Source organism: Pelophylax lessonae (genome assembly GCF_965119305.1).
Source record: "Pelophylax lessonae genome assembly, chromosome: 3".
In the NCBI taxonomy this organism is placed as follows: domain Eukaryota; kingdom Metazoa; phylum Chordata; class Amphibia; order Anura; family Ranidae; genus Pelophylax; species Pelophylax lessonae.
In genome coordinates, this window is record NC_138770.1 from 395,525,020 (window position 1) to 395,540,298 (window position 15,279).

The 15,279-nt window shown below is 43.9% G+C and overlaps 1 protein-coding gene across 3 annotated transcripts in view; it reads left to right on the top strand.

The window, feature by feature from the left end:
- CEP57L1 (centrosomal protein 57 like 1) overlaps positions 1-15,279 on the top strand; it is a 69,616-nt gene that overhangs the window by 19,787 nt on the left and 34,550 nt on the right. For all 3 annotated transcript variants that reach the window (XM_082252058.1, XM_082252059.1, XM_082252060.1), the window contains exons 2-3: positions 4,518-4,698; positions 5,535-5,711. In XM_082252058.1, the coding sequence (XP_082108184.1) occupies positions 4,527-4,698; positions 5,535-5,711 (349 nt within the window). In that variant the 5' untranslated portion in view covers positions 4,518-4,526. The remainder of the gene's footprint in view (positions 1-4,517; positions 4,699-5,534; positions 5,712-15,279) is intronic.

Consider the following 15,279-nt stretch of genomic DNA (forward strand, 5'->3'; position numbering starts at 1 on the left):
GCACCAGGAGTGCCCGAGCGGCTCGAGAAGTGGCCGACATTCTGTCTTGGGCCGAGACTCATGTCCCGGCGATAACGGCGGTTCACATTCCGGGAGTGGAGAATTGGCAGGCGGACTATCTGAGTCGCCAGACCCTGGATCAGGGGGAATGGTCTCTCCACCCGGCTGTCTTCCAGATGTTGTGCGCGAAGTGGGGTCTTCCAGATGTGGACCTGTTCGCGTCTCGTCTCAACAACAAGGTGAAAAGGTTCGTGGCAAGGACGCGCGACCCTCGGGCAGACGCGTCGGACGCATTAGTGGCCCCGTGGCATCAGTACAGGCTGATGTACGCGTTTCCACCGATTCAGTTGCTGTCCAGGTTCCTTCGCAGGTTACACTCGGAACGCAGCACGGTGATTCTTGTGGCACCGGACTGGCCTCGCCGGTCTTGGTACGCAGACCTCGTGAATCTGGCTGTCGACGCTCCGTGGCGTCTGCCTCTTCGAGACGATCTACTGTCTCAAGGACCGATATTCCATCCTGCTTTACAGTCGCTGGCTTTGACGGCCTGGCTGTTGAGACCGAGGTCCTGAAGGAGAGGGGTCTCTCTCCAGAGGTCGTTCATACTTTGATCAACGCGAGGAACTCTTCCTCGGGGAAGGTTTATTACCGTACTTGGAAAGCCTATTTTGCCTGGTGTGAGTCCAGGGGGTTTTCACCCCGCACGTACTCGGTTTCCCGTGTGCTGTCTTTTCTTCAAACGGGTGTTGATCAGCGTTTGGCGCTGGCTACGATAAAGGGTCAGGTGTCTGCACTGGCCGTTCTGTTTCAACGTCCCGTGGCTTCCAACTCCTTGGTTGGCACTTTTGTTCAGGGTGTGCGGCATCTGGTTCCTCCTAGGAGGGATCCTTTGCCCCCTTGGGACTTGAATCTCGTTCTGTCTGTGTTGCAACGTGCTCCTTTTGAACAGATCAGGGAGATCTCATTGTCTATGTTGTCCAAAAAGGTCGCCTTTTTGGTGGCGATCACTTCGGCTCGCAGAGTGTCGGAGATGGCAGCTTTGTCCTGCAAGTCTCCGTACCTGGTTGTTCATTTGGATAAGGTGGTCTTACGACCTAATCCTTCTTTTCTTCCGAAACTAGTTTCGGAATTCCATCTTAATGAGGATATTGTCTTGCCTTCGCTGTGCGCGAAGCCTAAACATCCAAAGGAGGTGAGATTGCATTCTCTGGATGTTGTTCGGGCGATAAGGGTTTACCTTAAATCGACTGAGTCTTTTCGAAAGACGGACTCCTTGTTTGTTCTTCCAGAGGGTCCTCGGAAGGGCATGGCGGCTTCGGCCTCTACCATCGCAAAATGGATCAGGCAGACCATTGAACAGGCCTATGCTTTGCAGGGGAAGATTCCCCCTGTGCCTGTGAAGGCGCACTCTACTAGATCTTTGAGTACGTCTTGGGCCTGTCGTCATGGGGCTTCTGTAGCCCAGGTGTGTAAGGCGGCGACCTGGTCGACCGTACACACGTTCACAAGATTCTACAAAGTAGATGTTCAGGCATCGGCGGATGCTTCCTTTGGCCGCAAGGTTCTTAGTGCGGCAGTTCCCTAGGGTCCCTTGTTAGGGACCTCTGGCTGTTGGGATAAGTTTTGTATCCCCTGGTTTTTTTGTCTTTTCCTGGGTTGTTGCTCCTGTTGAGCACTTGTTTGTTTCTATTGCCCAGCTGGTTTCCTTCCTTTGGTAAGGTTCCTTTCTTTGATGCGGAGACTGCGTTGCCTTTCGGCGCGGATGCGTTTCCCACCCCTCATGTTTGCACTGCTTTGGGACGTCCCCATATGTGACGAATATGAAGAGGCGGCGACTGTCGGAGGACGTAAGAGAAAAACGGAATTTTTGTAAAATCTTACCTGTAAAATTCCTTTCTCTGAGTCCTCCGACAGTCGCCGCCCCCACCCCTCTTTTGGGGTTTGGTTGTATACTCTACTGCTATTCCACTAAAACTGAGATATGGTTGCAGGAAGTAGGAGGGTATTGACTGAGGGGACCACCCCTTGAGGGTGGGATATGTTAAAAGCTTTAATGTTAACATATTCTGTTGCCTAGCTACTCCTTCGGAGCAAAGTCTAATACCCCATATGTGACGAATATGAAGAGGCGGCGACTGTCGGAGGACTCAGAGAAAGGAATTTTACAGGTAAGATTTTACAAAAATTCCGTTTTTTTTTTTTTTTTTTTTGTAATTGTAAAAATTTTTTAAATACATTCAGGCACATAAAATCCCTCCCCAAAAAATGTTTGAGGGCCCCCCTCCCCCACATACATACATGTACCAAGATAAACGCACGAATGAATGAAAACACTGATTTCTGAACACATGTTGCATATCACCGGAGTGTGAGCAATATTTCTAGCACCACACCACCTCTCTAGAGTAACTGATGACCTATAGGGGACTTTTAAAATGTTGCCAATGGAAAATATAGGGTAGTGAAGTCTGTCGCCATTTCTCTGGCGCACACAAATTTTAAGGTTTTACTTGTTTGGTATCTATTTAAGCCCCATTCACGCCTGAGCAATTTTCTGCTTGTAGCTCTAAAACGTTCAACAAGCCAAATCCCATTCATTTAATGGCCTCTGTTCACATCTGAGTGTTTTGTCTGTCACCTGAAGCAAAACACCTGTTGCTCAAAAACGTACATGAGCTTCTTTTTGTGAGCGTTTTCTTCTCAAAAAGCAGCTCTCCACCCCTAATCTCCTCTCCCTCTCCTCCCCATAGTGCTTTCAATTGGCTAAACAAAAACGCCTGAAGCTGTAAAACGCTTGTAATAATGCTCTAATACGCTTTAAAAAAGCTGCAAAAACGCTTAAAGCCCGAGAAAGGCCAGTAAATTGATACGCTCAGGCGTGAATGGTGCACTCCTCGGTGCAACCTTATCTTTTCTATTGTACCAAAAATTGGGTCCCTTTTATTGCGTTTGTGTGCCTTTTTAAAATTAACTTTGGTGTATTTCTTACAAATGTTTTGTGCTTTCTAGACCTTTGCGGTAATATTGTGTCGCATAAAAAAATTGGAACTGCCACTATTTTATTATCTAGATCTAAAATGATTTTTAAAACTTGTGCAAAAAATGCAAAAATTGCTCTGGCAGCAAAAGGGTTAAACTGAGAAAATGTACCATTTTAAGAAAAAATGGCTGGCACAGTGGTCACATGATCGTAAAACTTCAGATCGCAAGTATACATCGGGAGCTTCCCAGTCCCCACCTGCGACTGTGTCCTGTGCTGGGAGCACACAGGGTGCACGCTCTCGGTACAGAAAACTGTTTACATTAGGCCGCATATATTCAGGCTCTTAGCATTAAAACCCACCTGCCAAGAGGCCACGTGTATGGGCCATGTCGGTGGGAAGTGGTAATGCAGTGCCGTCTGAGGGGCCGAAGATCATGGACATCCAATATTGCCTTTCACCCTTGTCCCTTGTGCACAGAGATTTCTCCAGATTCTCTGAATCTTTTGATATTATGTACTAGTAGATGATGAGATGTTTAAAGTCTTTGCAATTTTACGTTAGGGAACAATATTCTTAAATAGTTTGACCATTTTTAGATGCAGCATTTCACAGATTGGTGAACCTCTGTCCATCTTTACTTCAGATAAGCTCTGACAAAGTTACTGACCTATTGCCAATTAACCTAATTAGCTACAAAATGTTCATCCAGCTATTCCTTGTTAGTACCGCTTACTTTGCCAACTTTTTGTTGCCCTGTCCCAACTGTTTTTAGACATGTTGCTGCTACCAGTTTCAAAATGATCTTATTTTTTGTTAAAATGGTACATTTTCTCAGTTTAAATATTTGATATGTTATCTATTTTCTATTGTGAATAAAATATGGGTTAATGAGATTTACAAGTTATAGCATTCTGTTTTTTAATGTAGATTTTACACAGCAACCCAACCTTTTTTGGAATTAGAGTTGTATTTAGAAATAGCACCTCGATCTGTCTTTTAAACTAGTCTTCAGTATAAAAGGGCTTGCTGATTGGAGGAGAAAGCAGAAAGATAACTTAATTGGTGATCTACAGTCACTTCACCATTGAATTGCTGCTATGATTAAAGTCCATTGCTTTGACTGTAGTTGTAAAAAGTAAATACCGTAGTTTGGACTTTGGTGTTTTTTATTAGAAAACTAACTGAATGGATATACAACATTTTTAGCAGGTTAAGATAGTTCACACTGCTCTATTTTTAGTATGCAAGTCTAAACTTACTAATAAAAGAAACGTTTGTACTAAAAACAGTAGGGGTTCCACTACCCTCCTATTTATAAGGCCTCTATATGGACTTCTGATGGAGCACAGGTCCACTGCTGCCCAGTGTAAATGATGCCTGGCGTGGTGGACAACTTGGCAGGTCTCTGTTACATGTGAGGTCTGTGTGGAGGCCTAAGAATAGGATGAGGTAGTGGAAACCCCAGGATTTTTAGTATTCTTATGTACACACTATATGTTTTTAAGAGTTAATGTTTATAATTTTTGTTTGCAGCTTTTTAAAATGGATTCTGTGTTAAAAGACAGTTACTTGCCCAGTTTTTATCATCCTCCTGCCGGCAAAGCACTTTCTGACCTTTTTGAATCCAGATCTTCATCAAGAAAAAATTCATCTTCTACTGTGAAAGATCCAAATTCTCCCTCTTACAGTGTTCTAGAAGTTCCCAATAGCAAAGGTAAGGAGCAATTCAAGGCAAATAATTAAATAAGAGGGGGGCAGGCGGGAGGTAGCTTTTCTTATACCACTCAATAATTATGTCCCGGGGTTTTGATGCGCTACCTGAAAATGCACCAAATTCCGCAGGTCATAAAATAATTCTATGGGAAAGCAGAGCTAACCCGCATGAAAACCGCTGGTTAGCTGCTCTTTGACCAAAGCAGGGTTGTGAAGCCGCCCTTAGTTTAGTTGACTTAGTTCAGTTAAAACATTCCAAAATTAAGGAATATGTAGCATGTTCTGTCATTTACCTTTCATAATTTCGATTGCTGGTCAATTGTACATCTTTTTACCGTTGCAAACTGTCACTGAAGTTTGCATTTTTTTCTCATCTGGAAATCAATAAAAATGTCAGATTAAAGGATTCGATGCTTAACTCTGTATTTATATACATTTAGAAATGTTCTCTAAAGCTGGCCAAGGGCAGGCTGATTGTACCCAAGTTGATTGAATGATTTGGGTAGAACCAGGCTGTTGGGTTTTCATGCGATTTATTGCTAGCGGCTATAGCCTCTGGAAATAAGCACACTGTGTTCTTCTGGCCTGAACGGCTCCCCCCGCACCACGAGAGGGGTATTCCCCTATCAACAGTCAGTGTGGTTGTAGGAAAGAAAATCGCACCATCTATGCCTGGATTAAATGCATAATTTTGCAAATTCAGAATGTGAATGAGGCCTTACAGTGCATGTAATTTGTTGGTTTGTGTTAGGTGTGCTTTAAGGTTTGCTTTTTTTCTTCACTCATGTTTGATGATAGCAGGTTTATATGAACTCTTTGACCTATCATTCACAACAGCTTTGGTGTCTGCTCTAAAAACTCTTCAAGAGAAGATTTCCCGGTTAGAATTGGAGAAGTTTAAAGCACAGAACTGTTTAACAAGCTTGTCCGTGGAGAACAATGAACACAAGAAAGCTTTGTCTGAAAAAGAAAAGAGTGAGGCTGCTCAGCGTGAAGCTGTACGGCAGAAAAATGGTAATAATGGTAATCCTTCTACCTGTGCTTTATTTAGGATTTATGTATAAAAGCAGAAACAATAGAGGACATAGCATCGAATGTATTCTTTACATAAAGCTATTGTATTCTAAGTAATGTGTAAGTGTATTTTTATAAGTAATATTACGTCCTACAGAGATCATAGCACTCCCCCCCCTGACTATGTATTCAACTGCTTTTCCCCCCCAGAACCAGAAGGGACTCGTTTTGTGTTTAGGTATCATCTAGGCAGGGCTATCAAACTCCATTTAATTGCGGGCTGCAGCAGCACAGAATTATGGTAGCTCTTTTAGGACTATATAAATGTATCTACACTTGTCATACTAAATTGCTTGGGCATTTGATTAATACTGGTTTTAGTAATAACTTAAGCTGTGAGGGGCAGATGCACATCTGCATATAGCCCACTCACACTCCTGTAGCAGATGCTGTAAGTCCGAAAGGGAGGGTCACAGAATGCTAGTATCATCCACAAGGAGTAGGTAAGAGAAAAGGTGAAGGTATGTGGCGCTGCCAGAGATACACTATATTATATAGGTGTCCTATAGCTTCACTATATTCGTATTAATCGTGACAAAGGGTGTTGGATCACCAAAGAATCAAAGGAGTAATCCAATGTGTGTCAGTGTAAACAGGTAAGTATTGCACTGAAAATAATTCCATAAATAAATCATTGTGTCCCTAAAATAAATTCCTGTGAATAATCAATCAATAAATATCCAAATAATTCAGTGAATAACTCAATAGATAAATGATCACAAATAGTGAGGAAAAAAATATCAATATATAAACACGGTCAATAATCCAATATGCAATTAGATTATAGTGACTAAGTGCATATATGATTAACAAAGTGGCTAGTGCAAAGTGTAGTGTCACTAAATCTAAAAATGAATGAAACAATGAAATATTACACATTCAAAGATATAAGTGCAATCCGGAGCGTTATATATAGTTAAAAACTGTATTACCTTTATTAATTAATTCATTTAATCACTATATGGGCGTTTTTCTATTGTGCACTTGGTCACCTTGGCACCAGTCACTTTAGTTTACCAATTGCATATTTATTCAGTCATCATATCATATGCCATTTGGTTTAATTAATATTGTATACTGTAGCATTTATTTATATTTTTATCTAATGAATTTTTCACAGTGATATACCAGTATGTATCGGTCACTTTTTTTTATATTTAGTGACCCTACACTTTGCACTAGCCACTTTGTAAATCATATGTGCACTTAGTCACTTTAATCTAATTGCATATTTGGATTATTGACCGTGTATATATTGAGATTTTTTTCCTCACTATTTGTGATCATTTATCTATTGAGTTATTCACTGAATTTTTAGGATATTTATTTGATTATTCACAGGAATTTATTTTAGTGACATATTTATTTACTTATTACTCCTTGGTTTATTTATTGAATTATTTTCAATGCAATACTTACCTGTTTACACTGACACACATTGGATTACTCCTTTGATTCTTTAGTGATCCTACACCCTTTGTCACGATTCATACTAATATAGTGAAGCTATATGACGCCTATATAATATAATGTATCTCTGGCAGCGCCACATACCTTCACCTTTTCCAACTTTTCACCATCCCCTGGTGCTATCTCTCTTGGATCATTTTACTTCCTGATCGCTGCAGGTGTAGTGCAGATTCTCCAAGTGGCTGCAGTTGCCTGTTTCTGTGGGTGGGGAGTCTGGTGGGGTCCTCTCTCTCTCTCTGCTGAGGATTGCTTGGTGGTTTGTGCCTGGCGACTGGGTGGTGCTGCCAGCACAGTGTGGGCTGTCCGTTAGTGTTTTTACACTTTTTGTGGGGTCCCCCTGGTGGCCCATGGTGTCTTTGGAGCGCATTTCCCAACCTGATTCCCCTCTCTGAGGCTAAGGGTCCCAACCATCCATCCATGCACTGGTACTGGAGTCCCTTGTGTCCCGAGTGGAGGTGGCTTGCGGGCGACGGGCTAGCAAAAAGCGCCCCCACCTTCCCCTTCCTCATCTCTCTCATCAGATCCAGAATCTGATTCCACCGCCGCGGACGTGGGTCACCCTGCTGGCTCTGCAACCACGTGCCTGGAATCCTCTGATAGGATGATTCCTCCACGTCTGCAACCACGCACGAAAAGACGTTAGTGGATGCACTGGGCATAAGACCCTGAAGAGGCAGGACGCGGCTGAAGCTGGGACGGAGGCACAGGTGCCCTTTGGCACTCACAAGCCATCCAAAGCGGCAAAGGTGTTTCCTTTCCCTACCTACTTTGACAGAATTGTCACTAAAGGGTGGGGACGACCAAAGCATCCTCGTGGGGTCCATAAGCGCTTTACTAGGCATTACCCCTATGAGGAGTCCCTTCTTAAGAAGTGGACTGTGCCACCGGTGGTGGACCCTCCGGTTTCCAGATTAAAGAAGGCAACCATGATTCTGGTTTAAGAGTCACTGGCCTTTAAGGAGCCGGCTGACCGGAAGGCGGAGACTGTGGCCCGCACCATGTACACTCTGGCTGGTTCGGCGATGGAGGCCAGTATTCACCATTGCCCTAGTGTCTCATATTCTGACAGAGTGGGCTAAGTTCCTATGCCATGACCTGGAGGGGGAACAGCTCCCCCCTGCCTTTGAGCTGGCAGAACAGTTGGTCCAGGGGCTGCAGTTTATCTGTGATGTCTCTTTGGATGCGGCTCCCCTGGTGGCTCGCCTCTGTTTTGGCAGTGGTCCTTCGGCGTGTCTTTTGGCTCAAGTGCTGGTCTGCGGATCAGACTTAAAAAGGCCTTGACTGATCTTCCTTTTAAAAGGAAATCGCCTGTTTGGAGCTACCCTGAATGACATCATTAAAAGGTCCCACGGGGGGGAAGAGTACTTTTTTTCCACAGGCTACTAAAGGCAACAAACCTCGTTGTAGATGTGGGCCTTCGTTCTCAGCTTATAAGAAGTTATTTCGTTCCTCAGGGTCGATTGACAAGGGCTCGAAGCCTTTCAGGGCCTCTTCTGGAGGATCCAAACAAACCTGGTCTGGCAAGCCAAGATCAGGCTTCTCCAGACCCATGGACAAGGCTCCTTCTGCATAAAGGTTCCCCCTCACCCGCATTGTGGGTGGGGAGACATCTTTGATTGGTTTCTGGACCCGCGGACTTCCCGGGTGCAAGACAAGTGGGTCCACAAAGTAATTTGGTCCGGCTACAAGATTGAGTTTAGCTCTTGTCCCCCAGCAAGGTTTTTTCCTTTCAACTTGCGCCTGTCCAGAGACCGCTTACAGGGCCTGTTTTGAAGCGGTACAAGACCTTTTTTTTCAAGGCTTGATTGTCCCGGTTCCAGCCTCGGGACAATCACCCCGTTTTTAGGGTTTTTACTCAAACCTGTTCACAGTTCCCAGGAAGGAAGGCAAAGTGCATCTAATCCTGGACCTCAAGGTGCTAAACTGCTTTGTGCGGGTACAGAAGTTCAGAATGGAGTCCATTCAAACGGTGATGGCATCCCTGCATCAGGGGGATTTCCTCGCCTCTATCGATATCAAGGATGCCTACCTTCACATTCCAATATGTGCCAGTCACCAGAGTTTTCTCCACTTTGCTGTGGGAGAGGAGCATTATCAGTTTGTGGCGTTACCCTTTGGTCTGCTCCTCAGGTCTTCACAAAAGTGTTAGCCCCTGTGCTAGCTGTGCTACGCCAAAGGGGGATTGTGGTACTGGGCTACCTGGATGATCCCCTTCTGTGGGAGGAGTCTCTCTCTGCTCTGGTGGAGAACCTGGAGATCACAATGCGAATTCGGTGTGAGTGTCTTGGGCTTCTTCCTCGCTCCTTCTCGTGGCTCGGATCTTGACCTTTTTTCAACGGGGGGTTGAACAGAAATTGGGCTTGAGTACCATCAAGGGCCAGGTGTCGGCTTTGGCGGTCTTCTCCCAATGACCTTTGGCCACACACTCCCTGGTGCGTACCTTTCTTCATGGTGTCTGACATTTGGTTACTCCAGTGCGGGCTTTGTTGCCGCCTTGGGGATCTTAATTTGGTGCTTTCAGCTCTACAGAAGCCTCCCTTTGAACATTTTCGGGAGATTCCCCTGCTTGTGCTGTCCCAGAAGGTGGCCTTTTTAGTGGCTATCATCTCTGCATGCAGGTTGTTGGAACTGGCGGCATTATCCTGTCATTCACCTTACCTGGTGATTCACAGGAATAAGGTGGTTCTTCACCCCTGTCAGTCGTTCGTTCAAAAGGTTGTCTCTGAGTTTCATTTGAATGAAGACATTGTGTTGCCTTCCCTGTGTCCCAGGCCTAAACATTCAAAGGATATTGCCTTGCAATGACTTGGATGTGGTCCAGGCAATTAAGTGTACCTGGCAGCTATGGAGTCTCTCAGGAAGTCAGACTCTTTGTGCTCACGGATGGACCTTGAAAAGGGTTGTCCGCTTCCTCTGTGACCATTTCCAGATGGATCAGACAGACGGTAGTTCAGGCCTATTCCATTAGGGGTCAGGTTCCTCCTTTCCTGTCAAGGCGCACTCTTCTCGGGCGCTTGGTGTCTCCTGGGCTTTCCGTCATCAGGCGTCACTGACGCAGGTTTGCAAGGCGGCCACCTGGTCGTCGGTGCACACTTTCACAAAGTTGTATAAAGTGGGTGTGTTGGCATCTGTGGATTCTTTGACCGCAAGGTTTACAGGCTGCTGTTTTAAGAGGACCTGATCCTCTTTGAGGGTGTGTTATTTTTTTCCGGTGAAATCCAGTTGTTTGGTTGAGCTCCTGTTGCCTGGTTGGCTAATGTTGTTTTAACCTTGGGAATTTTTTTGTTGTTCCCTCCCCTCATGTTTAACACTCCTTTTGGGACATGCCAATGGTTATGAATATCAAAAGCTGTGTCCATCAATGAACGAAAGAGAAAATGGGATTTTTGACTTACCATAAAATCCATTTCTCTGATGTTCATTAACAGACACAGCACCCACCCCTCTTTGGAGTTATAAATCTCCTGACAATGCTTGTAACAAAACTGAGTGGCTATAGCAGAGGGAGTATACCCCCTGGGATTGCCCATGGGTGTTGCCAGAATTCTTTTCTGCCTAGTGTCCTACTCATGTAGGGGGCAGTATAACCCAATGGCTATGAATATCAGGAGCTGTGTCAGTCAATGAACATCAGAGAAATCGATTTTATGGTAACTCAAAAAAACCTTTTTTTGCAGCAGCAGCAGCAGACTGATCAAAACATTTTCTTAGATTGCGCCTCTCAAGTCTATTCATAGTCACATGACTAGCTTAAAGTACAACTAAAGGCATTTATTTTATTTTTTTAGATTTGGCTAGAATGGGGAGGGATTAGAAGCTTTGTCAGTTTATTATTGCTGTCTGTGCCCCCCTCTCTATTTGTCCTGTTTACCATTATTCATTAAAAGTTTGTCCTAAGAAAAGTTATAAACGGAAACCTTCCAATGGGGACACTAGTTCTGGTGACCTGAGGGTCCCCAAAGAATTTCCCTTATTTGCAGGGATCTCCTCTCACTTCCTGTTTGGCTATGGGACAGGAAGTGAAGGTTATTCTCCCCAATGGGGCACAGATGGCAAAGAAAAAAAAAAAAAATCTGACCGTTTATAGCCCTCCCTGTAGTTCTACGTTACAGGCCAAGTTCACCTTTTTGCAAAAAATAGTCTATGCAATTAAGGGGCCCCAGTAGATATTAAAAATTCTGCAGCTCTGGCAAGTGTTTATTACTTTAATTGTCATACTTGTAGGCCATTCGAGCCCCCCTGGCAGCCTGAATAAAAAAAAAAAAAAAATCCCTGGGTTAGCAATACCCACATCCTGCCTTGTTGCTAGGATATGAAAAACGTTGGATGTTCTCTCCCAACATTTCAGGAGTGAAAACCAGACTATGAACATTAAAGTGTTAACATATTCTAATAAAGCAGTAAAAGCACTTAAAAATAAGCCCTCCTCGCCTCCATAGCTGCTGGCACTGTGAAGATGTTCACATTCTAGTTCCAAACAGGGGCACTTCTCTCCCCTTATTTAATTACATTTCTGAGCACAATTTGTATTAATTTTTCATCCGGTTTTCATGTGCTCGCTTGCTCTACCGTTAAACAATCGTACCGGTTTTTTTTTTTTTCTCTGTGCTCTTTGGGTTTGATATGAGCCCTAAATCATATTCTATAAACAGTCCACAGGACAGAGCATGAAACCCATAACATTTGAAATTTTAGCTTATTGATATTGGACATCATGTTGTGTTTTTTTTTTTTTTGTGTGGTTTGCTGTGGGTTGCAGCACTTTGTACGTCATTGTTATTTTGAAATACCTTTATTATTTCCCTTTAGCACGAAGCATAAGTCTGGGGACAGTGACATCACTCTTCACCATATAAAATTGCCTCACCATATAAAATCTGCCAGCTATAGAAAATGGCTACTTAGGCTGTTTTGCAAACAGCCATATTTTGTTCCATCATCATGTTTTTGTCAGAAAGAAAACTTGCTGTTCTTGATGTAAAGATTGCTTTGCGTGCACACAGAGGCGTAATGACACAAACCTCTGAAAAACATGCTGAGATGTAAAGAAAAAAAAAATGACTTCGTGCTTGTAATCAGTGGAAAGAGTTATGCCACATTTTTTGTGTTAGTGGAAAGAATAGTTCTCCATCATTGGTGTCAGTGGGAGAAATAGTGCCCCATTGTTGGTGTCAAGGAGGAATTGTTCCCCATCAGTGGGTGGTGTCAGTGGGAAGAATTGTGTCCACATCAATGGTGTCAGTGGGAGGAAGTGTGTCCCATGTTGTTGTTGGCAGGAATAGTGTCCCGAGGACCAGATAAAGGGGACCAAAAGGCAGCATCCAGCCCAGGAGCTGCAGTTTGGGGAGCACTGATCTAGTCCATCTGTTACCCATTCTATGCCAAAAACGTCCTGAGAAAGAGGGTTTGAAACTCAGCCTTGTATACCTTTTTAATGGATCAGTTCTCACACAAACACGGTTGTTTCATGCAAAATTTGTCAGCAATTAGTCTGTGTAAAAGTAGTATATGACTAACCTATCCAACAGTTATCTCCACAGGCATAAAAGAGTAGAGTGTAAAAAAAAAAAAGAAGAGAATGATTGCATTGGCCTGTGTATGTGTTTGTAATTTGGTAATTTGATGTCCTTCCTCAGATGTTCAATTCAGTAGTAATGTTAGGCCCCGTTCACACTGGGGCGACGCTACTTCCCAGGGCGACCTCACAGGTCGCGGCGCGCTGCTCGCACCGCGACCTCGGAGCGGCCGGCACGGACTTCATAACATTGAAGTCAATGCAGGTCGCTCCAGGTCGCCCCAAAGAAGCTCCGGACCCTTTTTCTAAGTCGGAGCGACTTGTGTCGCTCCTATTAGAACAGGTCCGCAGCTTCTCTATGGCAGGCGACCAGGTCGCCTGACAGGTCGCTCCAGTGTGAACGGGGGCTTAAACACCTTGTTTTTTCAGATTTAAATAAGTACACTGCTGGGAAGCTTGAGAAGTTGCAGTTAACGTTTTTCTCTCCTTTTTTATTTATTTATTTGTTTTTTATTTTAATGAATAGACATTGAGGTTGATTTTTTTTTTTAAAGGAGAGTGCAAAATTTGGTGCAGGTCTATATATAAACCATTCAGATTCAAGGTTTTTTTGTCAAAGCCTAAGCCCCCTTTCACACAGGCGGACTATTCAGAACCGCCTGTCAGTTTTTTTGGCGGATCTGAACGGTCCCCCCATGCATCCCTATAGGGCATCGGATGTCAGCGGAGACATGTCCGCTGACATCCGATCCGTCAAATCTGGACAGATGGAAACCCTATTTTCCATCCGTCCAGCGGATCGAACGGACCGACTGTCCGTTCCCATCCGATTCCCCCATAGAGATGTATGGGGCTCTCACAGCTGTGTCTCTGCACACAGTGCGGAGAACAGCTGTCATTCTCCTGCTCAGCGGGGGATCGGCGGATCGATCCCCCACTGAGAAAAACGGAGTCCGTCCGATGGACACATAGTGTAAGGGGCCTAATTGAAATAGCTGAAGTTATAAAGCTAATTGGCTACTATGCACAGCTGCACCAGATTTTAAACTCCAGTTTCAGTAAATCGACCCCCACTGTAATGAAGGGAAAAAGTAAACTGATGCAGATTTAAAACAAAGGGACCAACCCATGCTGGTTCATACCTGCAGCAGCCTTCAAAACTTTTCGGTCATAGTGAAATTCTAAGCTTTCTTGTAAAGTCAGAGCTTGCTACGAAGCCTAGTAACCACACTTTTGTAATAGTCCATCTCTGGCTTATAGGAATGTGCTGGACTCACAATAGGGTGGCTTTAGATTCAACTGTATCTCAGGCCAAAATGAAACCCAGTATATTCAGTAGGTGATGCATAGTTAACTATAAATTGACCTAGCAATTTTTTGGGCATGTCTAGTGATACTAAATATGTGTTCTGCAATTGTTTATGTACCGCTGTCACGATCTGACACCTCAAAGTGTTTAGAGCTGAGCGCTTCTGCAAGATCAGGAAAAGCATGTTTCTTGCCTTCTTTCCGCTCTCCTTTCTGACACTGGTGGTGGATGTCTCGGGCTCCTGGAGGACACGTGAGCCTGAGACATGCGTCAGATGGGGGAAGGTGGTGCATCCTTCCTGACATATAGACGTGAAATATAAAACGGGCACATCAAGCTTCATACTGGCTCCTCACAGTAAATTATACAGGCATTCTGTGTAAGTAGGCTGGCTGAAAAAGGATCATTTTCAGTATTGCATACAAAGCCATTATTGTTTTTTTTTTTTTTTTTTCCCTTTTTCAAGAAAGAGATTTTAGAAGGACTAAACCTTTGCTAACCCCAAAAAGCCTATCTTCCCAGCTAATGAATACAGATGTGATAATTAGTGGAAATTAAAGCTGGCCATAGATTGATTAAGATTTGGTTGGTGGATCATCTCAATTTTCATCCATTTATAGCAATTCCCGCTCAAGAGCATGTGATGTAATACCTTCTCTCGAACAGGACTGTTGGAAAACGTTCATAGAAGAACAAAAAGCGTCCCCTCAACAACATGCATGGGGTTCTTCACCTTCCTCACATTTAGTACATTTAATATGCAGTCCTTTACATATGCACACAGGAATTCCTGGTCCAGAGGAGATCAGTTATGGTTCATGTCCTCATGGACAAACTCTTCCTCTCAGGAACTTTTACCTGGACTTTGGATCGAAACACTGTTGTAAGATTCCTGTATCACAATCCAGCCCACTTCATTCATATGGCATATATCTCTATGTACATCTTCCTGTGAGCTGTATTCTACCCAGCTCCTATGTCCCATTCCTAGTCCTTAGTCTTCACCCCCATTCGGGGCAGAGGACATTATTCCATAGATATATAGCACTTGGCAGTTACTGGTATAGACGGAGTCTCTATAGGAATATATGGTACTTAGATCGTTGTCGATCGTTGTACAGCACTGCTTTTAACTAATGTTATCACCACCATCTGTAATTGGTTTCATGGACGCCTAGATGGCCAAAGGAGCAGGTACCTCGGTAAAAAGTTAG